General features: G+C 35.8%; 1 protein-coding gene across 2 annotated transcripts in view; it reads left to right on the plus strand.

The window, feature by feature from the left end:
- The window catches only part of CNTNAP2 (contactin associated protein 2), a 1020441-nt gene that overhangs the window by 840800 nt on the left and 151982 nt on the right, over positions 1 to 27659 (plus strand). For both annotated transcript variants that reach the window (XM_068202989.1, XM_068202997.1), the window contains one exon: positions 15857 to 15984. In XM_068202989.1, the coding sequence (XP_068059090.1) occupies positions 15857 to 15984 (128 nt within the window). The remainder of the gene's footprint in view (positions 1 to 15856; positions 15985 to 27659) is intronic.

The following is a 27659-nucleotide window of genomic DNA, read 5'->3' on the forward strand; positions in this document are numbered from 1 at the left end:
TCAGGTTTTCTTGTCTTCAGTTCCAGCTAGTCAAAGATAGATGGTGTCATGCAGGTCTTTTAATGTTAAAGAATTGTTTAACAGCAGCACTGAAAAAAATAATCTATCAGAATTAGGCATTTTTAATTATTATTCTCTTGCATATCCTTGCTCTTATTAAAAGTGTCCTGTCTTTCTCAGGGTATTGTAAGAAATTTATGAGAGGGTTATGAATTAGCAGGTGAAAAAGCAGATACGTGATTTTTAATTCTATCATGCAGATGATCAGACTATAATTCCCAGCACATTTGTATACTTTGTGTTATTAAACTTTGTTATTAGTGTGAGTGACAAATCAAGTGAGCAAGAACAAAAATGTCTTCTAGGTTTTGCACAGAAAGATGCAGACTTCTTAATCTGGATGAAAAGCTTGTAGTCCTAGCTTTAAAGCAAATGACCTTACTGTCATAGCTTGTCAGGTAAGGGCAGAGTACATTGAGCATTGTGCACTGCAGAACTTTCAGCTGCCAATTATTTTCTCCTCCTCCACCTTTTATTTATGGGCTAACTTAAAGACTAATGACTTTGCCCTCAGTGCCATGCTATGAAGATGAAATCACCCCAAAGCAGACCAGCCCAATGTATTTGACTCCGTACCTGACACTGCTTAAGTCTTGAAGAGGGTGTTTTTCTTCTTAAATTGTAGAACTCCCCTGACTTTTTTTATTTCTGAATCAGTGCAGTCAGATGTAAAGACATTTGAAATATAGGACAACCTGTGTTATAGGGTAGATGAAGACTACAGCACATGATTAGCTGTTATTACTATTAGCAGTCATATTTTAGCTGAAACAATCACAAAGGAGTCCATCAAGCTGAAGGTGCTAAGCCTCCAGTGTAAACAGAAGATACATCTGTTTTCACTGTTTGTTCTTTGGTGTACTAGGAGACATAGATCTATAGATATATAGATGATAAATAGATATATAGATTATAGACATTTACATATATAGATATACATATATAAGGGGAAGAATGGAAATAATAATATGGGGGGGGTAGAGAATTTGGGGTCTTGGAGAAGAGAGAACTCATAAGCCCTTGAGATACTTCTTTTGTATCAGACTTAATGGGAATATTATCTTCAGAAAAATTGATCAAAATATCCTGTCAGTTCATCACTGAGGTAGTAGCAAAACCTCAGCATTTGAAGGAAGAATTGTTTCTTGTCTTTTTCTCATTTTGCCCACCAGATTCTTAACCATTGCAAAAGACCTGATAAAGAACCAGAAAATAAAAATATACAAGTCTCACCTCTAGCATTGTGTTTGCCTGGGAATGATTGTTATATACATAATGCATTATTTTATTCTAAAGAGAAAGATTATTTACATTGTCTGTGAAAAACACTCAAAGCAATTAAGTAAACTTCATAAAGTCTGGAAATTGAGCAAAAAAAGGCAATGATCTAACACCTAGAGAAAAGGGATACTGCTTTTCCTTTTTTTGTCTGTAGTTAGGCTTGTAGAAAAAGCTTAAATTCTATACATTGTTTTAAGGTCATGGATTAGCTGTGGGTTAATCTTAGTTACCATTCATGTTTCCCTTCTAGTTTGCCTTAAGCATTCAAAATTTCTCCTTGTCTGTAATTAATTATGGCTAGATGTTTTGTCCCAGCTGCAAGTCTCTTTGCATCTCCCAACCCTCCCCTCACCCATCCTCCAGCTGTTTTTCTTTTCTCTGCCTCCTGTTCACATGCAGAATACTACACTTATGAAAATTATTAGTATAAATTACAGTCCCTGGAGACCCTACAAAGTTTCTAAGAGCTGTCTGAGTGTGGAATGGAGACTTAGTAAACCAGGTCTGAGGTAATTTGTTGCATTTTTATCTCAAGTTTTTTTCAACAAGCTTTAAACAGAAATTAAAATTCTACATGGATTCTTTACAGTAGAAGCATGTCTATATGAGCCAGTTTCCTGATAGAATTCAGATGGCTTTCCTTTTTCATATTTTGCTGAAAAATTAGTGGTTTACTAGGAAGAAATTATTCTATCTAAACCAATATCTCAGGACAGTTACTTATTGGTATTCTTTTATCACAAATACTATCTTTTGCTCAACTTTTGGTCAAGTGGAAGTTGATTACAGGATTACATTAAACATAGATTAGAGAAACAAAATCTTCTTTGACTTATGACATGGGGCTGTTGTTCAAGTTATACAATTCCCTTTAAGGAAGTATTTGAGTATTTATCTATTTATTTATATAAATTATTAAAGAGAAAGCAAAATGAAAAGGAAGAAAAAACAAATTTTCAAACAAGCAGGCAAATATAAAGTTAATAAATTAAAATCTGCTGACAGTGTTAAAAATGTGATGAAAAAATACAGTAAATATAAAAACCTATATCTATGATGCAAAAGTTTTCTCTTGGCACTATGAAAGTACAAACTGATTTGTAGCTATTATTTCTATGAAAGAGAAATTTTAAAATGCTGTCACTAAATATGTAATCACATATCTAAAACCAGTTATTTGCTGGATATTACATAAAATGTCATAATAACATTTACTGGTCAAGAGTTTATCTTTTCAGTTAAAGCACTTCGGAAAAGAGAATTAATTCAAACATCTTATGTCAAATCTAAGATACTTTTTTTTCTGAAACAAAATTGTGTTAGAAAGGTTTAAAGGATTTCATAAGACTCAGGAATCAAAACTAAGCTCCTGATTTACACAGCACACTTACAAATCATGCTCTTAAAACTGGCCTTATGTTTTTCTGCCATTTCTTTCAATAAAAAAGCCCAAAACCCAGAAAAAGAAATTATTAATCCCTGACATTATAGACAGAAAATTGATATGTTCCTTTAAAGACCTTGAAAAGCCAACAACATAGATAACATCAAGTGATGGAAATCTCTTGAATCAAGAGAGTAGATAGAAGATGACAAATGTGAACAGAAAGTTCAAAAATATTGATTATTACCTTACTTTATTATTATCCCTGTTATTATTATTATTAACTGTTAAATTTTATGTGATGATTGTGAAGCAGAACAAACCTAAATGATAAACAGTAAAAAAACATCATCCTCTGTTCTGAAAGCTGAAAAAAAGCAAAATGAGGTTTAGAATGAAGATAGACATTGTTCTGCTTAACTCTATGGTAAAGAACTGAGATAATCATTGAGGAAACTGAGCATGGCAGCAAAAGCTCATTAAATACTTTTCCTAAAGACAGACAATTTTGGAGACTATTTGAGGGTGCTGAGGTCTTGCACAATACTCACCTATACACAGAGTACACACTCATCAGATCACAGAGTAATTCAGCCTGGAAGCTGCTGAAGCAGCTCTGGAATTACTCTGGAAGCAGAGTAATTCAGCCTGAGCTCTAACCTGCTGCTCCGGGATGGTGGAATCAAACTGTTTCTGTTTGAGCCCAGAACACCACCAAGGACGGTCATCCCAGGATCCCTCTGGAGAACCTGTGCCAGTGTTTGACCAGTGTCATGATGTAATGTGGTGATGTAAGGATGACAGACACCCTTTCAAAGACTGGAACATTTGATTTAAACCAGCTGTTACTGAATAAATCAGGTATTTCTAACAACCTTTTGAAGAATCAGCTTTCTCTTCTATTGCTACAGAAGAGCACTCTAGTTACAGAGAGGATGAAAAGGTCTGAACTAAAGACATTGAAAGTTACAGCACACTACTAGTGCATGCTTCAGATTTTTATTTTTTCTTTCATTTATAGGAAATGGATAAGGAATGACTTTTTGACTCTAGTATATCCAATAGGCTGTCCAAGCTGAGTAGTGAAGTGCCCCGTTGCAGGGCTTGCAGGGCTTAGGCTTGATGACACTGTGATCTTCCAGTTATTTTCCACTAATATTTGTGAAGTGGTGTGCTGTTTCTGGCTTATGTACATTTTCTGAAACTTGAGGATTTCATTTAGTTGCAAAATGATGCAACAATCCTATGACTGGCTATAAAGTCCTTGTAAAATTACAGGCCTAAGATTTTCAGTATTTTGAAAGAGATACTGAGACAAGTTAAGAAAATTATTTGATTCAAAATATGTTTATTTGTTGACATATTTTTTACCTATTAGGGGATGGAATAAAACAATAGGAAAAAAACTCTACACCAAAAAAAAATCTAAGCAAAAAAAAACCTTCAGTAAATAGGAAAAAGAATGACATCTGGAAACAATTTCTTCTCGTTCTGGCAGCTGGTTTTGTTTCCTAGACAAATTCAACGCTTTTGTGGTGGATTATGAGTGGGTTCACTTTCCACAGGTAGGCAGTCTGAACAATCTGCAGTTCTTTGTAAAATTCAGGGTCTGTTTCTTCTCTGACTCAATGTTATTTTTGCTCTTGCCATCTGTAAAACATGATAAAAATATATATTATAAGGAACCAATATGTAGGCAAAACATGATTTTCTTTTTGCTTTCAATATCACAGTAGTAGTTCAGCTTCAGCTGCTAAATAAGTTGTGTGTTTTTTGAATGCATGTGCCAATCTTGTCTTTTACTACATACATATTACTACATACATATTTATGCTGATTCAGTCTTCTGAGAGACTTTTATATGGAGCACTTATTTATAGGTGACAAACATAATGTGTGACTGAAATAGTTCAGGTTTGTAGGGGGAAATGGACATACTGCTGATTATATCTCTTGTTATATCTCTCATTTAGTTGTACAATGAAAACAATTGTGTGCTTGATTTTTTAGCCGACCAACTCAACCTGCCTTTGCTTAACTTTCATAACTTATTCAACTTTCTTGAGAACCTTCTAGTGATTTACTTGAAAACTTATAGCACCTACCTCCTCATGATTCTTAGATAATTTTAGTTTCCACTTCTGATATATTAATGCTTCCAAATCACATGTGATCTTGTAAAAACATATGTCAATTCCGTATTATTTATACTGATACAGCTGAAGAATGTATCCGTAAATTTTCAGGTTTTGTTGCTTTGTTATCAGTGACTCTTCTATTATCTTAAAGCAGATTATTATTATTATTATTTGTAAACATGGTGGGGGCTTAAATTAAAAGGTCTTTTAATACTATTAACTCACACCTTTCTGGAAGGCTAAGAAGGGGGTCAGACTAGATGATCTCTGGAAGCCCTTCCTATCCCAACCATTTCATGACTGGGTATTTTGTTGGAGAATGTGAACAAAATTTTCTTGCTGACCCCATTTCTGGTTTGTGCCCTTAGGTTTGTTCCCTTTGTGCCCTTGCTCGGAAGGAAAAGGGGTATTGTTACATACACATGGAACCACTACTTGTCTTTTGCCAAAGGAAAAGAAACAAAGGGAAGTTCATATGCAGTAGAACACTGTTACACAGTGCACACGAGCAGAGCACAAAGAGAGCAAAAGCTGGTACCAGCCTGCTATCTGGGATGAGACCTCATTTAAACAGATGGGGAAAAGGTACTGCTTTACACTAGTGAACTCCTGTAACTGGCTGCCAAAGGAGGCTGTGCAAGCAGACACAGATTCAGGAAAAAAATTAACAGAGACATAGAGAACAGGTCTATAAATGCATGCTGCAAGTACTGTTCACCCTGTAACGTTTTCAGTGAAGAATGTCATTCTGGAATAGCTTTTAGATAAGAGTATTGGGGAAGAACAGACAAATTCTTCTTAAGCAGGCTGTTAAGCTCTACACAGCAGTTTGATCAAAGCCTCTCACTGGGATGAAGGAGAGATTTGGAAAAGTCAAAAATCTTCTGGATTGCAATAGAGACAGTTTATCAGATAAAGCAAAAGCTGCATACTTGAGCAAAGCAAAGTAAGGAATTAATTCACCACTTTCCATGGGCAAAAGCAGGTCTTCAGTTATCCCCAGGAAAGCAGTGCTCCATCATGTGTAAACACTGATTGGGAAGACAAATGCTGTCATTCCAAACATCTCATCCTCCTCCTCCACATGATGATGTGAGAAGCAGGAAGGGCCTTGACCCTGTAAGCACTGCTGATCAATAGGAAAACCATCCCTATATTGGACTGGTTTGGTCACAAATCCAAAACATAACACAACAGGAGCTACTGTAAAGATAATTAGGTCCCTCCTGGATTAAACCAGTACAGATATGTTCAGATTCTGCAGGACATTAGGTGATATGGCTGCCTGCAGTAGCAGAGAGTTGACGCGAGTGACTGCAACCTCTCTTGCATTGCATAGTCTTTGCTATAGAAGTGATAGACTTCTTGGTATCCCTACGTCCATGAGGAATCGTTTGTCTCATAGGCTTGTCTCAAGGTAAGAAGCATCTGCAGTAAACTACATTCAAGCTGTGGGGAAAGAAAAGATGCATCAGCAGCTGGCAAATTAACATATACCTAGCCACGGAAGTGCACCTCAACATTTGCAAGGCTCTCAGTGCACCATCTGTGAATACTATGAGCCCTAGGCTTTTTGACCTATGTTACATTATATTTTAATTTCTGTCTTCACCTAAAGCTGATAAAAAATGTCACAGTCTGAAATACCAGAGAGGCACAACCTGATTGTTTCAGGGTCAGCTTCCCCATAAAATCTACCCAGAATTGCTTGGAGTCCTGAAAAGCACCATTCTTAGAGATAGAGGGAGGAGGAATGTCACTCACTTCATCATCAGCCTACTTTGTTCATGACCATATTGTCACATATTGTTAGAAACCTGTGGTCCAGGGCCACTTCAGTCCATGCAGTCAGGGCTGTCACAGCAGACTTGGTAGAAAAAATCCTGGGGGAGTTTGTCCAGTATTGTGCTAGGAAGAGACAGGCAGAGCTTAGATGGAATTGTGTTAGGAAATGAATGTTGAGTTCTGCTAAGTTTGTGCCAGTCTTTTGTTGAGAAAAAAAAGCGGTGATATGTAATGTAAGGAAAGTTGAGCTCAAAGACTAACAGAAAGGATAATGGAAACCCATCAGAGCAATAAAGTGGAGCAATCTGGCCACTGAATAGGTCACTAATCCTGTATAAGTGTGATCAACAAAACGCTAAACAAATGCTTGCTCGCGGCTGCTCTTTACTGGGATGCAACATGCTATTCTACAGTCAGTGCAGCAAAACAGATTTTTCTAAATAAGGACATCTGCATTTGGCCTAATATTTAGCACAAAGTGTAGCATATCATGCCTTCCCTGTAGCTCAAATCCTAATCTCTGTCACTCAGTTTTCTCATAATGCTATGCGTAAATGCAGTGAGAGAATCTCTGTGTACAGTCCCGCAGAACCCAGCTGCCTCTGGAGCTGACACAGTTGTACACATTGCAGGAATCACAATTTTTTTTTTAATTTCAGTAAGTACCTTGTGTAGTACCCCTTCTCATTTCTCCAGTTACTCCACTGTGTGTGGAGATATATACACACACAGACAAGAGATAATGATATCACAAAACCACAAAAAGGTAAGGAAGAAATTAACCTACGGATAAATTTGCATATCGCTTGAAACCAAGGTCATCCATCTTTTTAGCAAAAGCACTAAAAAAGGAACCTAATTGAAATTAAATCAATTCTAAGAGATATATGTGAGTGTTTACTAGCAGAGGGAAAGTATCCTAGTTTTCCTTGTGCTTGATAGCAAAGTGTTTACATAATGAATACAGACATCTGTTAATTACCTCTATGCTACACTATTGCTTCAAATGTGCTTGAATATCTTGGAGCATTCGGTTTCAGATAATTATTTCTGATGAATGAGTGTACATTTAAAATGTTTTGTAGTGGGATATTTAATTCTTCTTCTAACTAGAGTGCTTTCATGATAATAGACCCCACTTTCCTTCTTCAGTAGACACAGGAACAACATTCATTTTGTTTATAGCACAATTTGTAGATAATCTTTTAAGGTTTCATTTTGGTAGAGTGTTTCTTTAGTGACAGTTGTTACAAATTTATTCTTTCATTTGGCTTTGGCATGTTTTAAATAGCTGTTTACTCCCTGTCCACTCACCAGATCATTTAAAGGGTCTAGCAAATTCTCTAGACCTTTCATAGGTCTAACAAATTATTACAACAACATCAAAAAATCACAGTCCTGATGCAGAATTCATTTTTACTTTTACTAATTGTTTTTCAGCTAGAAACAACTTTTCTACTTATTAGATAAGTAGAAAGAAAAACTAATAATTTATAGGATCACTGATTCCAGCTTCCAGATTCCACTGAACAGCAGTAGGTTAAGAAATCCCTGTGAGGAGAAAAGACCTACAGATGTACAAGCTGTGTGCTATGTAAGAAAGGCTAAATAAAATGGGTCATCTGTCCTGATGGGGTAAGTGCTACTTTGAGAGAAGGATCACTGCTGGGGATTTGCCTTCTTCCACACACTCATGAAAGTAAAATGGGAAGCAATCTTCTGGGCCTGAGACTGGAGACCAAATTAAAGTACAATGTGATAGTTGCCTCTAAGGACTGAAACTGAGATCTTTTGAGGAGACACAGATTATGTGCAATACCCTTGAAATACAGTATTTAAAGCATGTGAACTGATTATAGATACAGAAAATAAGATGTGGTGGTTTGCAAAATTAAACTTCGAGGTCAGGTAGAATGGAGAAAGCATATTGAAAAATAGGCTCAATACCTAAGTTTTCTTAAAAATCAGTACAGATGTGGTAGGGGCCTTTACGGAAAAAAAAATAAATATTCAAATAGAACATGGAATTTTAATAGTATGTGACATTACTTCTTCTCCTATATTTTGTCTCTTTATTGGATACTTAGGTTATTATTTAGAAGAGGGGTGCTGGTAGGCTTTTTTCTATGTGATGTCTAGCAAGTAACTTAAATTTTCTGTCATCCAAACCTGTGATTTTTTTTCCAATCTAAGCCTCTTTTGATGCAACTGGAGGCCATTTCCTCTTTCCTTGTTACTTGGGAGAAGATGCCAATACCCAGTTTTCTACAGCCTCCTCTCAGGTAGTTGTAGAGAGTGATAAGGTCTCTCCTGAGTCTTCTCCAGGCTAAACATCCAAGCTCCTTCAGCTGCTCCTCATTGGACTTTTGCTCCAGACCCCTCACCTGCTTCATTGCCCTCCTTTGTTCACTTTTATCATACATATGGAGATTTTGTGAGGTTATCTAATCCAGTGCTTCGTTTCATGGTGTGATCAGTATAAAGCTTTTCTTAAAATATTTGGTGTCAAAGCTGTACAAGCAATTCAAGATATGAATTAATTCACACCATCCTTGCATTCCCCCTGTGCCTGCCATAGGTGATTTCAATTTTGTATGAGGTATCCACATAGATGTCATGTGAGGATGAACACTGCAGGAAGTGCCAGTGGAAGGGTAGGAGTAGTGGTAGATGCTCATACAATTGGGTTTTACTGACATTTTCTGAATGCAGTAAGTACCATATTTCTTTCAGTTTTCTGGACCAAAGTCAACACAAAGTTATGCACTTCAGTACTGTATTGAACTCAACTGGCATATAGGGGCTGAAGTCAGCATTAATTATAGCCATCTGTTATTTTGTCATGCCATAGTCAATTATTTTTATTTAGCTCTTTCAGTCATACAAAATAAAACTGTCAAAGTTGTCAAGAACTCCTCGAAATGAAGCCTCTGAGCTGCTGCTCTGAGATTTTTAATATTTCTTCCAATACAAATCCTTGTGCCCTAAAAAATCCTGCCAGAAGTACATTTGGTCTGATAGTTTGATAGGATGTGATCCAAAGGCTAGTGGTTAGTCAGTAGACTAGATGCAGCAAAGAATTCATCATTTATCTACATAGACCTTCAAACAGTACATTGCGTAGTGCAGACACTAAAAATGTACATTTCATTAGATAACTGCTTCTAGTGTCCACACAGTAAAATATTACCATCACTGTAATGCATGCAGATATAAAGAAGTGTAATTAAAATTCTTAGTGTTTTAAATTAGGTAATTTTTAAAACAGGTGAAAATAGTAAAGTTCTTCATGATTTTCTTCCCTCAGAGCTACAGTAGCCTGCTGTTCCATGGGAAAATTCAGCCTCTGTGAGGGGATCATGGAAGAAATGTAGGTTTCTCTTTGTCAAAGTGATATACAAAGAAAGAAATTTAACTTTCTGGGGCATGTTGGGTAGCTGAATGGGGCATTATTTTATTGTCCTTCAATTTATTAGACCTGTTCAGAGGAGAGATTTTTCATTTCTGTCCTAAAACAAAACATTTAAAACTTTAGAATGACTAGGAAACATTTGAGGCATTGTTAATTGTGGGATATTTTTAATATTTTTATAAACTACCATTTTTAAAAATTATTTTCTGATTTTGAAATATTTTGAGATCAAATAATACTGATTTTTAAATGACAAATGAGATTGAACCAACAGTCAAAAAATTATTTGAGCAAGGTATTGCCCTTTCCAATGTCAATTTTTCCTTTAAAAATTCCCATATCATCCATTTTCAGCTCAACATTCACAGAAGTTTCTTTTCTTGGCTTCAGCTGAATCCCAAGTAATCTTGTCTTTTTAATTACCCAAGGTGAAAGGGACATACAAATTTAGCATTTCTTCTAAAGAGTATATATGTCCCCTGACTTACTTAAAAAAAATTGAAACCCCAACATAAAATTGATTAAATTGTTGACAGATGCAAAGATCAGAGCATGATAGAATTCCTAGATTTCATTCTTAAAATATCTCAGTATAGAAATAAGAAAAATTAAAAGTCAAGTCAGAAGAGTTGCTGGACGTCAAAAGAAGAGAATCTATAAATTTCCTCTATTTCTTCAAAATAACACTAAAGAAATTAAGATTGTAAGAGGAGCTGCACTGCTTGAAGAGATTTTCTGTCTCGGTGTTTGGGAAGGAGAATATGAGCAAATACTCAGAAAAGGCAGATTTTCACTGGAAACCGATTCCATATTGTTCAAAAGAAAGCAGAGCCCCATTTGCTCTCTCTTATTATTCACGTTTCTCTGTGGTTATTCAGTTTCTCACAAACTCCTATTTGAAAAGAAAGTCAAATGCTTTCAAGCAAGAGAATATGTAGAGCCAGTGTCAACTCTCTCAGTCTCCTTCCTGATGGATTTTTTAAATGAGACATATTTCTGACCAGTTTCTCAGTGGATCTCCCCTTAAATTAATTTAATATAGTCAGTTCAATCTTTTGTAATTCCTAAACAAGGATTACTTGTGAATTCTGTGCCATCAGCCTCATGCCTTTGGTATAATTTATCTTTACTAATTAGAAGTCAAAGTATGGATTCATGTTAGTAATTTCGGGGCTGGGATTAGATGATCTTTCATCAAATTGTTTAGACTTTCAGGACGTTAGTGGTCTCAAAAGTAAAAATATTTTATGCATGCTAGAGAAGTTTAATTGCCTTAAGATCAGTTGTAACAGTAAGAATTCCTCCTTCTTTTGCTTTTAGGAACCACATAGTTCCAAGGATCGTATCCTGTCCAATGCCAGAGTATTGAAAAAACTTAAACTGAGTTATGATCATCTGTCAGTTTTTATGACCCTGTACAGTAATGAGAAATTTTCCATAATACCCCTTGTCAGACAAATCAAGGGTGAGTCATTAGCTCCAACTTAACATATAAGGGCATCTGAGGTGACCAGACATGTAGAAAAAGGACAAAAGAGCCATAAGAAAACAGCAAAATCCAGTGGAAATAAAAAGTTTTGTCCTAGAGTATATGGTCTGCAGTTTATAATTCCAAAGGGCAGAGTCCTGGGCACAGGGTGAATCTAAAAGCATGGTTTAGTGCTGCATAGTATGTCTCTTTAAAAGTTAGCTAAATTTAGCAAAACCTTTCCTGAGTTAGTTTTGCTGTAATCCTAGTTTTTGTTTGCCCTGTTTTTAATTATATTAATTAGATCTTACTTATTTCCAAGTAACTCACTTCCAGAGTTGCCAGAGTTGCATTTTTCATTAAATTGTCTGTAATATTAATTCTTCTTAGCAGTTTTAATATAAATAAAATTCTTACCAGGTATTTCTGGATGAGAGAAAATACCAGCATTTAGTGTGCCTGTTCCCTTCACAATGTTTTTACAGGCACTGGTTTGCAGATCCTAACTGGGATAAACTGCTTTTTACCTCCCTCAGCTAGATTATGGAAATGCAGGGATTTATACAGAGGTGCTCACATAGTAAAAACCTGGATCATGTGAGAGGTGGAAAATTGTATACCTTTGAAATTGCCGTACTTTGGAGTTTGCATTATTCAAACCACTGCTAATCACCAAATTGTATGTGCTTAACATTACATTTTCAGTCCTATAGGTGTTTTATTTGTATTATCAAAATAACTTCAGTTCCTTGAGTCATGAAGCCATATCATTTAAAACTGAGTCTATTCCTACCCATAGTACATTCTGTATTTGTTTTACTTTGTATGGCTGTGCTGATAATTAAGTGATGTCTAACAAAGTCAGAGAAAATTAATTACTCCAGTAGCTGTAGTCTGGTTGTATTAAATCATTATATAAACAAATTAATAATGATACAGAATCTTATCATTACTTTGAATATGTCATTTGCTGATACATATATAATGTATTTCTTTTTTACATACCACTGAATGCTTATAAAGAGTAAGTAGATGATCATAATCAAAACAATGATAAATCTCACTCTAATATCTGCTATTTTCATTCAAAGGCACCCTGAAGCACTTTGCAGACTGTTATATATAGGAAAAGAAATTAGGAATAGAAAATTACACTGAGATTTCATCAATATCTCCTGGTAATAATTACAGGATTTGATCAGATTCATTCATCTCCCATTTGGCTATTAATAGGAATATGACACTCTCTGAATTCAATCTTTATTCTCTTGAGGGGATTTTCTTTGGTGAGGAAAAACTTCAGAGACTTTCTCCACCCTATTAATGTGCAAAGTCTTTAAATACCGTCAGAAGCATTATCATTTGCAGGAATTGAGTGTTCGAGCTGTGATTATTTCTAAGTGTGTTGTAAAGAGTCAAGCATAATAATCAGTCTTTGGTTTAAAACTTTTTTGATTTTGTCAGCACTGAATTGTATGTCCCGAGGAACTACAAGTATGTTAGAAAAGCATAACAGAGCTATTCAGTCTCTGAGTCTATTTGTCTTATTTGCGCATGTGTGGCCCAAAAATCATCATTATCCCATTTTTGTTAAGAGGGAAAGAACTACCCAGGTTCTGATGGTGAAAAGGCAGTTCACCTCTGTCAACTCTTAGTTCAACGCTCCCAGTCCTCAATAGTTTCAGTATAGGGAAAATGCTACAATGATGACACAAGTAAGTGATGACCAGAAAATAAGGCTATTTCTGAAAGGAACTCTAACATTTATTGTCATGGCAACAGCTTTAAAGTGACCATATCACTAAGTGCATAAACAAAATATTAAAATTAGTAAAAAATTATCAGTAAAGAGGGAGAAAATTGTTACTGTTCCTATTTATTCTCTTCAAAGAAAGTGAAAGCTATGGGTGATAGGAAAACTGCCGCCCTTTAACATCCTTATTTGGGGCTGAAATATTAGTTGGTTTTGTGAAAGAGGAGAGAAAGAAAAGAGAAATGCCAATACTTTTCTTTTTACCACTCTTCGAAGAATTCTTTATTTTAAATAGATATATCCAACTTTAAAATGTTCTTTGAAAGAGTAAAAATCAGGACAGAAAGCTAGTCTCAGAGGAAAACCTCAGAAAGAGCAAAGTGATGACCTACATTTATCCTCTATTAGAAGGGATTGGGTCCCAAGGATGCAGTCTTTAGCAGTGACAAAGATTAGGTCTACATACCTGCCTTTGTTATTCACTTTTTTCTTTCATAAATGGAAAGTCCTTTAATCTTTCTTTCTTATACTTCTTATCTCCAAATTGATGAAAAGGATGCCATTGTAAAGAGCATGGCGATCTGGGGATGATCACAATGTGCTGGAACCTGCCAGGGTTTCTGCTCTCCATTTTCCTCCCTTTCTATCAATGTCCTCTAGCAACCTCACCGACAGAGCACCTGGTGTAGCTGTGTCCAGTCAAAGACGGTTAATGATCTCAGCAACTCAGAGAGTCACATAACACAAAGGAGCAAGTTTTCTGAATGGGAAGAACACACATATTAAGTAGAACAGTCACCTGCTATTTGGAAAATCCTACTTATTAAATCTCTAATTACTCTCTTCATCACAGAGAGCAGATGCTAGTTCCAGTGAACTATTGTTCGAAAGTGTGATGGCTATTTTCTTAACTCATTCAGTTGTGCTTCTTTTTAAAATAATGTTTTGCTTTCCATCTCTTCAGATGGACCGAATAGGGATGATGACTGGACATGCTGCAGAAATACAGTACTGTCCTACTGGAAGACTCTTAACATTACCACATATCGTGCAGACCCCTGCTGTGCTGCCCAGTTATTAGCAATATAATGAGTATGATCTTGGAGTCATCCAAGTTAGAGATGAAAAAGACTTTCATTTTCCTGAAATCATTACAAGTTCTCAGTTATGATCATATTGTGAGGTTCAGTTAACTTTTCTAGATACTGAATTCATCCTTCATCCAGTGATATTTTTGAACAAAGGAATTGATTTTTTTAGATCAAAAAGTTCCTTACTTTAGATACCCAATTACATGGTAGGATAGAGCTAAAGAGGGGGGATAAAAGAGAGAGAAATAGATGGATTTAATTTCCTCTTTCTTTCTTTTCTGTCAAAAATTATAAACTTAACACTATATATAGGGCATATTTTCCTGTGTGGATAATTTAGCCTTTTATGTGTGTGTTTATATAAAAAAACAAATAAAATCACAAACAAAACAAAAACAAAAATACAAGCCAACAAAAAAAAATATTGCTGTGTCTGGCTCTCAGCGGCCACAGGATGGAGGTTTGCCGGCTCGCCGTCCCGCTTGTGGCCACAGGGCAGACACGCGTGAGTGGCCGCCCCGAGTCTCAGCCGAGACCGCCACGGGTGGCGGTGATTTCTGCAGCGTGGATAGCACAGCAGAGGCACAGGGCACGAGGAAACTGAGGCAGAGGAATAAGGGAAGGACACTTGTCTGAGTCTCCAAAGGTTTAATCTCGAAGGGGGGCAGAGCAAGTGACAAATTTGAACATGAAGGGGCTACTTTTAAAGGGTAGGGGAAACATGGGGAGGACACAACCTTTGACCAATAGGAAGGCATTAGGGGAGGGGAGCAGGGTAAGAGCTTCCCAATAGAAGCAAACACAGGGAGGGAGCAAACCGTATAATCCAATTCTGCTTTGAGGAAGGGATGAAAGACAGGGAACACTCCAGAACCAAAGGAGTGTGCTATCTTTGACAGACAGGGGTGAGACAAGGGAACAAGGGAGGTATACAGGTGGATTGACATGTGGATTGACATACATATTGGTGGGGAAAACTGTGGGAAACAACTCGGGAGTGAACCATTAGGGAAGCCAAATGGGGTACATAGAATGAACCATTACAAACTTATAACAAGGAATATTAAAACATGCTACAGAAGAACAAACTGTAAAATAATAGACTACCACAGTTGCAACCAAAAAAACCCACAGAGGCAAACCAACTGAGAAATAAAGTACCCCATTAAATATTGCTTATTTTATTTTCTATTTGGAAGAAAGAACACTCAGTGCCAGTTGGGTTCATCTCTTGAAATAATAAAGGAAAAATATTGTAACTGTGCACAGTGATTTGGTCTAAGCATGAAAAAAGCACTGGGTTACTTGCTGCAGTTGAAATGAGGAGCTCAAAGACATGACTATAAATTGAATTTTTTTGGTCTTGCTAACTAAAATGGGGTTTGAGCTGCATGCAATTGTTGCATATTCGTTTGGTGCTTAGATCAAGGAAAATAATTTCATATGTTTAACAATTGCTTTCTTTTTGTGTCTCTGTAATTCAGGAGGAAAGACAGTGGGATGTTGTCATACAAAGAGCACCTACCAGTCAGCCAGGTGGTGGTTGGAGACCTTGACCGGCCTGGGTCTGAAGCCAAGGTGTCTGTGGGTCCCGTGCGCTGCCAAGGAGATCGTAAGTTCTCTGGTTTTCTTCCTCTTGCTCCTGGGTAGAAGCTCAGTTTGAAAGGGGTAACTTTGGAGATACTCTGTGGGAAATTATGGCTGTCTACTCAAAAGACCTTTTGCTATGAAAGCATGATGTGATCTGAGAAGTTTTGTCTATGAAAATACATATATAATGGATTACCTTTTCATTTAAAATATCAGTATTCTTCTTTATTTGATGGTAAATGTGGCAATTTGGATTCTTCAACTAAGTTTATGTAGATGAGCAGTAATACAGATTGCATAATAATATCTCTCAACATCTGTGTTTCTCTTGGGTGCTCTTGTCAGCATCATTATCATTACTATGCTTCTATAAATGATGGCAAAACTCATCACTGTAATCTCTGGCTGTAGGTGTACAAAGTTTGACAGGATTGTTGCCAGATGCTAACTGTATCAGGACTAGATGTTTCCATGTAAAGCATTGGGAGTTTTTTGTTGCAGTCTCTGGTTTCCAGGCTGAGTGATGATAAGAGGTGTACATACTCCAGTTTGATCATCTGCTGAGAGAGCAAATCACTATCATGTATAAATTTCCACTGCACACACACTCAAAATTGGAATGCACTGAGGAAAACTGTAGTCTTGCTTCAGTCTATTTTATATTTCAGGAGGTGAAATTTACTACCAAAGGCAGAACAACTGTTTAAGGCCCTTCTAAATCACACTTCAAAAATTCAGACTTTGTGCAATTGACACACGTTTCATTTGTCCGCTGTGTTTTAAGGCAGTTCTCTTATAATAGGTACAGTAAGCAAAGGTTTTTTGATTTAATTTAAAACAGCTAATATTTGTGTGATCTATAAATAATACAAAACCCATTCACAGTAAAGAGCTGTATAACTCAGCCTATAATACAGAGGTGTTGCAGAAATATTCACATCATATCTTCATTGCTTGTTATTTATGGCATTTGACCAATCACAGGTCAGTGTGTGTTTGTTTGTGTCACATCTATGTTTGATAAACTTTTTTGTAATGAGCTTTTACAACTTATGACAAAAAAAAACAAATATTATTTTTCTTGCACCCATATTCCCCATATCCTGAATTTGAGTGCTTTAGAAATATCAGTCTCTAAAGTGTGAGCCATTTCTAAATATTAGTATAAATGAAACCTCATCTGAGCAGGCAATAGCCTTTATTAGAATGTGACTGAGTGACACAGCCTTTTGGGAAACTGAACGGGTGTATTCCTACCATCCTGATTAATTTAATTTTCTCCATGAACTTTACAGATATGATTCATAGTTTTTGAAAAACTTTGCCTATGAATAAATTTGAATTTCCTTCCATGACCATATATTACTGTCAAAAATCTGCTATAATTTTTCTCACAGGAGATAATATAGACCCCACTCCTCCTGTTTTATATTCCCAGTGCATTTACTAAGCATTCCTCTTTGTATTCTTTCTTGAATGTATACAACAGCTGCTGTTTCACCTTGTGGAAAACAAGGTTTCCATTCCAAAGAAAATGAAAAAATTTTAAACTGTGCTCTCGTTCCAAATTTGAAGAAAGATCCAAAGTACCAAATTTCTGGGAAAGGATTAAGAACAACAACAAACCAGAAACCAATTGATTTTCATGTGTGTGTGTGTGTTACATGCATCAAAACCAACATTATTAGTACTAAAGATGTTGAGTGTTGTCACAGCACAGTTCATGTGTTCAGTTAAATTCAGTTGCATATTTAAATAAAATTCAGTTATAGTTATGAAGACTGTCTAAGAAATACAGATTTTTGTTTTGCTTGCAAGGAAGGTGGGAAAAGTAACCAATCAAATAAAAATGTACCTATTTAGAAGAATTTCTCATTGTGGTTGCAGCCAATACCGTGACAACTTGTCTTGCCCTGAGGGTTTTCCGTACCATATGTTGTATTAATCCATAGTCCAGTGATATTTTGCAGCACATGAAGTGATATTTTCCCACCAGAATTACAGAATAATTTGCCACAAACCTCATAGCTAATGCTTTGTAACATCTAGGGACAGGGACATGTCACCTGGGCCAACTCACAGCTGTACCGGAGTACAGCAGTAAGAGTACCACAGAGTTGATGGCCTTTGCAGTCCTTAAGAAGACACAGCTGAAAGCTCAATATCTGAGGGCAAAGAGGACTAAAGAAAGCAAAGATATTTGTCATTTCATACAATTCACTTCTTCCCATGCTCATCAAATTCTCAAGAATCCATTAATCAGCAGAAGCCACAACAATTAATTGCCTCTACTATTGACTGACCAAAGTAAATCTGAAAATCATTCATCTCAGTGCAATTTTTTTTGACACAAGCCAAGGAAGATTGCAGAATCATAACAGTTTTCCTGTTGCAAAAATAGCTATATTCTTCTTTCAGAAATATAGGTTTTATTTTGGTCCCACAAATGACAAATGCATTTTTCTTTTTGCCTGATTTATTACCTGATTAAGGCCATTCTTGACTAGTGGCTCTTGTTGGAGATAAGGATCAGAAAACTGGTTTATTCATTATTGCACATCTCTGTGTTCCAGAAGTATTTTTCATATTTAGCTGCATCTCACAAAACACTACTTGCAGTCTCAAAAGTATTCAGCAAAAAGGGCCTTTATTAACCCTCTAAAGATCTGCTTAAGCTGCCGAATTATATCAGAATGATGAAGACTCATCTAGTCACTGTGGCAAAAAACCCATAAATCTGGTCTGGAGCCTGTTTTGCACCTTGGATTAAATATTCAGGATGTCTCTTTTCTATTTGTCATTTTATTGTTGAGGAATGCTTTGTTAATATCTAATGGTTTTTCTAAGTGGTGATCTACCAGAGGAGCCAACTTATCCAATTCCATAGAGAACGAGTGCACAAAAAGGAGATTAATTTGGTGGGTGTTTTTGACACTGTATTGCTATGATTCAAAGATCAAGCAAGTGTTTTCAGCAAACGTCCTCTCTACACAGACTTAAAGCAAAACTGTCCTTCCTGACCACAGCTGTATGAGTGTTGTACTTACAGAATGACAGTGGTAGTTTATCAGCACATTCTCAATATCCTCTTAGCAGAACTGTAATTTAAATTATAAACAAACAAAACCAGTCCTTAGTCTCCATAGTAATTCTGGATAAGGGAACTACTCTTGTTTTCCCTGAAGTAAAGTTATTCTGTGCAGGATCTAGAAAAAGAGCACCATAGAATGACAAATTAATATTTTTTCTTCTTCAGTTAACTTTGAGACACTGATTAAAATCCCTTTACAGACCTATTACAGTTTTTCTAATACTTATTAGATGACTCCTCAGCAGCCCTGCATTTAACCTTGGCCAACCAGCAATAGAATGACCTTGTCCATCTCTTTATGCTCTTTCACTGTAATGCAAAGGGGCACATTGAGTCTTTTCCCTTTAGAGAAGAACACAAGTTTACTGAGGTGTTTTATGTGTCTAAGCTCAGCCTGAGGTGGTAGATTAAGGCTTCAAAAACAGATCTGGTAATTTCTTTTGAAACCAAACTGAAGAACTTAGCCTTCTATGGTGGGGCAGAGATTTCATCGATAATCATATTGAATCAAAATTACTTTTGTGGCTTCTGGCACCCTCTGAATTTTTTTTTCATCCCCCTTAGGAAAATACTAGTTTTCACAATGCTTCTATATTTGCCACCTGCTAAGAGTATCCTTTTCCCAAGAACTTCCAAGGATTTTGATTTGAGTTTGCTCTTTATTCACCCAGAGAGAAATAGACTGACAATTCTGCTCTAGATTTGCTTTTCTCCTTGAGTCTATTTTCCTTTTGTTCCATTTCCACTATAGCAAAGACAGAGTTTAAAGGGGAGATGTTTTTTACACAGCTCAGATTTATGTTTTTTCCATCTCCTCTGCTGTACAGTTTTTATCCTCCCAGTAAGATTTTGATATCTGGGCCATGAATCATTTTCTTGTATATTACTTCTGTTATCTATAATCTTCAAAATGTGGAGGAGGAAGCAGCTGCATTGACTGTGGCTCTTTCTAAGCTAAGTTTTCATGAAGACCAGTATCAGCAGTGTGCTTGGAGAACCTGCAGAGACAGACACAAAAAATGTCCCCTTGACAGATGACAGAAGTTCAGGAAAAAATCAAAACTCAGTTCTTCCATGAGGGCATTGAAATATTTTTAAGCATGTATGCTTATGACTGTGCATATATGTTCAGGGGAAATATACCTTGAGTTCTTTTTTTCAGTGATTTTGATTATGGCTCATTATTACTCTTTTTATTACTGATGCTTGGTTTCTTTAGCTTATAAATATCACTTCTGGCTTTGCTCATTTTAGAGTGTTCCAGCAGAGTTGGTTTATTTATTCAGACAGTGGTATGGCCATGCACGTTTTTTGTGAATCTGGGTTTGTATTGAAATGACTGTGTAGTTATCTAAACCAGACAGCCACTTCCAGGGTCACTGCTTAGAGGCTGGTATCCTTGGTAAGTTGTGGGTTTGTATTCCTTAAGCACTTCTTATTCATCACATGTGCAGGCTGGTGACTCAGAACTGTCACTTGTAATGAAAATAAATTAACTGTTTCATGTGCATGCTAAATCCATTTTCATTACATTGCAAATTGAGGACACTTTCAACATGCTGAACTTGTTTTTCAAGGGTACCACCTGACTTTCAAGGAAAAAAATAGCATAGCCTAACAGTGCAGTTTCCAGTTACACATTAAACTTATGTCCAAGATCAATTCTCTAGTAGGATATGCAATGTGTCGACTCAGACAGATCTGCAGTGCTGTTACTGTTACATACATAGATAAGCTGGAAAGTATCCCGGAAAAAAAAATTACCAAACAAACACAATGTATTTGAATTAATGAAAGATTAATTCAACTGGAATTGAATCCTCTGCTGGAAGTAGAAACAATTTACTCCTACTCTATCTTAGACAACATTCCAGTTATATAGTGACTTGCCTTACAGGTTAATGAAATGAAAACACTGTATCAAATGAAAATTAACATCAGTGATACCCCCTACCAAAAAAGCAAACCCCAACCAGAGTGCTTTCAGAATAGTACAAAAATTTGTCCTTTGAAACTCCTGAAGCAATGATTCTGCCGGAGGCTTGTGTGGTGGGATTACAGATCTGAAATTTAGGCAATTCCCTTTGGAGTTGTTAATTACTTCTCTCCCACTAAGGTTAGAAAACCAGTGAAAATCTCTCGATTTTTCTATGCTTCCTTTTTTTTTTTTTTTTTTTTTTTTTTTTTTTTCTCGTATTGCTAGATATATCTACATAGATTTTTATATTATTATTTTTAATTTATTATGATTTTCAAATAAATTGTGATATGTTCAGAAAGGAAAATATAAATCAAAACGTGATCCATCTAAGAGTTTAAATTTTTTTCACCAGTACCTATAGATGCCTTCAGTACTCATGAAAATTTGTCTGCTGTATTTCCACATCTGTTACCACAGCATGTCTTTATGTACTGCACTGGATTGTAAATGGTGCTATTCAAGGGGAAATACAGATTCATCCAAAGAACATCAAGACATTGTACTTGCTGCTTATCACAGTTGTTCCAGTGCTACCAGCAAAACAGGAGAAAGAAAAGTGTCCTTTCAATAAAAGCAGCCTGCTAACCAAGTACTGCCAGAAGTACTATTTGATTTTTTTTCAGGGGATAATGTTGAGGGTGACAAAACTACAGTCTTCAGTTCAGATTTGGGTAGAGATCTTTTCTTTAGTTCATCAAACTGCCGAGGTTATCTTTCATATGCAATTGCTTTCTTCAGAGACCCAAGAGAAAAAAAAGACCCACTAGGTCATTTTTCTGCAACTTTTAAAGTAAAAAAATCTATTCTTTTGCAGTTGTTTAACATCCAATTTAAATATTGTCATTTCTCATTCTTAAGACTTTCCCTTCACCTTTAACCCTGTTTCATAATGCATAATTAAATTTATTGTGAAGTTTAACTAGAAATTATTTTCATCTTCATGCAGAAATATTTTCTCTAGGAAGCAGTGCTTAAATGCCCTCCTGTGGAGTCTTAATGTTTCTAAGAGAACTCTTCATTTTCTCTCCTCCCAGGAAAACTTAGACTGTGGCCTATTGTCTCATACAAGTATAGGCTGTTTCTGGCCATGTAAATAAAACTTTGCCTGTCTTGAAAATAGCAGCTGGAAAATCTCCATTGGTCTCATGAATTTAGGGCGTTTCTTTGTCATGGTGAAATGTGCCAGGAGATTTAAAGGTGGATACAGGATGTCCTTCTCGTACATGAGAAGGACATATTCTTTTATCCTTCCTAAGCAGACAAGTGCTCCAAGTGCTGGCATTCTGGCTGGTAGCTTTGTCATGCTTTTTAATTGGAATCTGTTCTCCATAATTACACTCAAAAGTGATTCCCTGATGTTGTCCACCAAAACCTTTTGAATTTAATTTAGGACTTCCTGTTATGTGTGTTTGCAGCAAGCACTACCTTAGATGATCCATCGTGAACAGGACCAAAATGAGAAGACCTAATATATCTGAAATTGCAAATCAGCTGGAATTGTCTTTGAGTTTAGGCAATGGGGAGTGGTAGGCAGTGTGAACAGCATTTAAACATGCGTGGTTGGAATTATTTAAGTTCCAAAAATATTTTCTTTGTTTGTGATAGTACTTAAACCTAGCTAATAATTCTAGACACTTTTCTCCTACTCCTTTGCATTTGTACAGCAGGAAACATTTTGGCCTAGATATTTGGGACAAATTAGTCTCCATAAAACTGTAAGATTCTGTGAGTGCTCTTTCTACATAAAGCTCTGTTTTGCCTCTTTTTTTATAAAACCCACAGGGAATTGGTAGCATTCATGATTTATAAGCTCTCAGTGTTTCTATAGTACATGACCTTTACTGAGGTTTATTACATGGTCATAAAATTCTCTTTCAGTTCAAACTTTGAATACATGTGTATCCATGGAATAAATGCTTGTAAAATTACACAGTTTTATGATAGAAACATATTGACTCATAGGTTATATATGAATATAATCTATTGCATCCCACTCACTGTCAGGTTTTGTTCTGTTTCCTTTCTGAAAGCAAATCCTACCCATGAGAGCTACTTATGTCACAGAGCAGGAAAAAGTACAGGTCACACACGGTTTAACCATTTTCCTACTGGACATGTCTTTTTAAGCCTGACTGAAGCATCAGGATGCCTGCAAACAGCGCAAGAGAAAAAAGTAACAGTAGAATCAATTTTAAATTTGGCAAATTAGAAAAACAATGTCCCCTACAGTTTGTGCCACATGAACATCAGTAACCCAAGGTAAAAAGAAAAATTGTGGACTTGTTCCCATTTGACTATACCAAGGAGAGATCATTTGAACCACAAGCAATGGCTCTTGATACAGTTTGAGACCCTTTTTTAAAATGCTTTTCCAGCTTTGTAAAGATCCAGTAGAACCTGGGTGCTTTGTTCAAAAGAGTGAGATTTATGACACTTTTGTCTAGTACCTGGTAGTGTATGAACGTATTATAGATTACACTGTCACTCAGTGTGTATTTTCATTATGAATGCAATTTACATTGCTTGAGACTTTTCCTTAAGGTCATGAAGGCAGTATGCTCTGATAGCATACAATTTTGATAGGAAATGCATTTCAGCCTATTCATCTTTACTGTTTGCCTGCCTGTAGTTACTTTCCCTGTGCATCCTCTACTGCCTTTGAAAAGGAGAGTCACACCTGTTTCACACATATGTGAATGTAGGTACAAAGCATAACACAACTCCACAATTTACATCTCCACTCTTCCCAGATTCATCATGAAATGTAAATCTGACAGCAAACTTTTAAGCTAGGAATTGACCTGCCTATTATCGAATAATTTTATTTCTCATATGCATTCAGTTCTACCTAAATGTATATGTTGGTATAAACTACAGAAGACAGTTCATTCAAATATCATTGAAGTAATAAATTTTGCTCTTTTTACATATTTGCTGAATAATGAAAACATATGGCAATCGATGCCCATGTTCAATTCTCCAACTGATCATAAAAGGAAAAAATTGTGAAGTTCTGTAGAGGAATTACGAGCTTTATGCTTCAGAGATACAGAATTCAAATTAAATTTGAATTAGCAAGAGCTAATTTTATTCAAATTCTTCTCACAATTATGATTATACTGCAGTTAATTTTATCTTCTTTAATGCAAAAAGAAGATAAAAGCAGCTCATGTAAAATATTGTCTCTAGATTCTTGGGGAATCTAAGCAAGCATCGTTAGTCTGATAGATGACATACAGTAGCATTTCATATTAAACACAAATCCTCTTGAAGTTATGCTTTAATTATAATTTCAAACATTTTACCATCTCTGTGATTGTAATGCATATCACTATCTTACCTCTTACCACTATTTTAGTAGTAGCAAAATAAGAAAAGCAATTGTGCAGGATACAAAGTGTATAGAAATGTGATGAGAAGGAGATGTCAGTAAAGCCATAAGGAATTAAGAGAACCTGTGACTAAACTGGGGATTGAGAAGTTGCTTGAATCCTGTCTATTACATGTACAAATTTGCAGCCACCTTTAAATTTCACCCCATTAGCCTGAGTTTTCTTAGAAATGAGGTATAATAGTGAGGGAATTATCTATATTTATTTTTTTAGGTTGAACTCTTTCTCACTTTAATACTTTTGGCCTGTGCATTCCTGCAGCACTGACTGACATTTAAAGAGCAGAAAGAACAGAAAAAGACAGAGAATGATTGAAGGTGAGGTAGAGTAAGGTTAGTGTAAGTTATGTAAATTCAGTCTCATTTAGACATAGATAAGGCAGCAGGATGGGGGCAGCCATTTATAGCCTCACAGCACCCAATATCTGACACACAACACAAAGTGTCGCAGTAATACTTAAAATGTTCAATCACCAGGATGGAAAAAGTAATAAGAAGAAGTTGGAGACCTTTGGTACTCATTTAACTTGCACCACTGATCTCCATGCTAGGGAGCCAAGCTAAGTCTAATTATAACTAAATACAAGCATTTACAATGGTTGAAGCTTTTCTATCCAATGATAGAATAAAAAGGAAGGTCAGGGATGTATTCCACAATCAGAGCTGCTATTCATAACAATTTCTCATCCCACAGGCCCATCCTTTAACTCTAGGACTGAATTTTGACAGCTTCAGTTCAAAACCTTCCCATAATCAAGTCCTATTATATGGGTATATATATTATTATACACATGCTTTCCAGAATTTTTGAAGGAACGTTACCTGATCCTTCTTTCTCAGTGAAGCAGGTCATTCTAGATTTTCGTGTAGAACTATGATGCAGTTTCCAAAGGAAACTATTAACACAGGGTTGCAAAGTTGTGCATTTTTGTCAAGTGATTAGAAGTTAAAAGGGAATATAGTAATAGTTTAAGAGAAGTTGAATACATATATTAAAAATTAACCTCCCATTTCTTTTCTCTGATCTATTTTTAAATGGTTTTTCTGACCTTTGTCTTCTTTGGAAATCTTGCAATTGTGGGACAGAAAGGGCTAGAAAACTGTAAGAAAAATATGAAGTATTGCCTACTTACTCTTTTTTTCCAATGATAATGCTATGGATAACTTCCACTGTTAAATTTCTGAGTTTGAAAATGCTGGGTTCCAAATGAATGCTGCTTCAACCTGTGAAATGCCGTAAATTAGATATTTACAGAGCAGGATTCAGAGTAAAGGTTGCAATTCCCCTTCATTCTTCCTCTTTTCAGTGCTTAAACTTTCCTTTTGTGAGGTACCAACTTGGTTCTTTAAGACAAAGAAAGAAGAAGCTTGAAAAGGCTGATAATTTTACTCAAGGCTTTAATTTTGAATCAGCTCAGATATAATTAAAAGGAGATGAGGGGGACATCCTTTACCTTACAAAATAGTAATCATGAAGCTTTCAACTTTACAGTATTAGGGAGCAAATTTTACATTTTTATATGCCTTTATTTCAACTCTCATTTGTGAAGAATCATCTCCACTCATCTCCACATCTGATTTGGTCTAATTCAGAGGAGCAATATTTTTCTTGAGAACAGCTTTCAAAGAAGCAGTTATGGAAAGAAATCCAGTAGTGATTTATGGTTTCAAAAGTTTCTTTTCAGCCTGTTCTTTAGCTAATCAATTTCCAGCATGCCCACTGTATCTATATTTTGTTATTTGTCCTTGGTTTCATGAACTCCTGCTGATGGAAAACTTTTGCCTTGTCACTCCAAATAGATCTGCTTTTGAAAACTGAGGAAGTAAATCAGTATAAATCAATTATTACACACAGAACATAGTTCATGTATCTGTGTTCAAGAAACTTCCATTATAATTTATTTTTTATTAGCTATGACAAGGTTAAATTTAAAAGAAATTATTGTTATGAACTGTTCTTGTGTCTTTGTATTTCAGAGTGAGGCAGAAGTAAATTTCATCCACAGTTGGCAGGATATCTTCCAGGAAAGTTAAGATGTTCCTAAAAATTTAGAAAAGGTATTCTTCCAGGAAATACTTTCATTTCCCATCCCAAAAGAAGAGTAAATTCTCCAAAATTCTTGCCATGTAAACTCTGAAAATATAAGTCATTTGAAACAGAACACGTTGGTTATCAAGTTCTCAACAGAAGGACATCATTGTTGATGTCACTTTGACTTTCATCACTTTGACTTTCAACATTTTACAAAAGAGCCTTTTTCATCACTGATTAACTAAATTTCATAAATGAAGTTTTGAACTAAATGCCTGTTTAAAATGTCCAAATCAGAGTAAAATTTTCAAACCAATCGGCTCATTTCATTAACAGTTTCAAGAAACTTTCAATTTCCTTCAAAACTCTCAAAAGCTTTAAGGTCTTGAAGAAGCAAGACAAGGTCTTGCTAGAAAATTAAACTAAATTTAATATTTCTTTCATGAGAGAGGCTCTCCTTTCCTTTCTATAAATGCAAAATAACTCCCTATGATGAGATAAAGATTTTGGAGATTTCACTTCAAGTAAACATTCCTCAGTTTAAGAATCCTCAGTCCTGCTTAAATCATAATGTGATTAACTGACGCTTCACCCCTCCTTATCCTGAAGTTGTCTCTCTATATCATCATGTAGAGAGAGCTTGTCCCTTTTCTCTGTGCACATGCTGTATTTCAGGTGGCTAATCTGATTGTTCTCCATGATATCATTAGGCAATTTTGGGATCCCACAAGGACAGCCAGTCATTAAATAAAAATGTTATTATCATACAATTTGTTGCAGCTATCCTAGCCTCAGAAAATCTGTAGTAGTGCAGGACAAGATACAGGCAAATACAAGAAAATAGTAAACCAACATCTGAAGCGGTAAATTCAAGATGTGTGTCATTGTTATCGATAACAAATCAACAGTTCAATAACAATTTCCTATGGCAACACGAAAGGAAGGCTGTTTTGTTGAATTTTTGTTGATTTTTTGTTTGAATCCATGAACTGTTGGAATACCTAAATAACAAAAATGTGTAGGCTTTCATTATTGCAGCTCTTTATCTCTTTAGCACTTAGCTGATAAATTTATTTCTCATTGTAATGAAAATATTTTCTGAAATGGGGATGGGGGATAAGCAAACCCAGTCACCTCAGACTCTCCTCACACTTCACATGCTTCAGTCCTCACATGCTTGTTGAATATTTCAAACCTTGTTA

Source organism: Anomalospiza imberbis, chromosome 1 (assembly GCF_031753505.1).
Source record: "Anomalospiza imberbis isolate Cuckoo-Finch-1a 21T00152 chromosome 1, ASM3175350v1, whole genome shotgun sequence".
NCBI classification, from domain to species: domain Eukaryota; kingdom Metazoa; phylum Chordata; class Aves; order Passeriformes; family Viduidae; genus Anomalospiza; species Anomalospiza imberbis.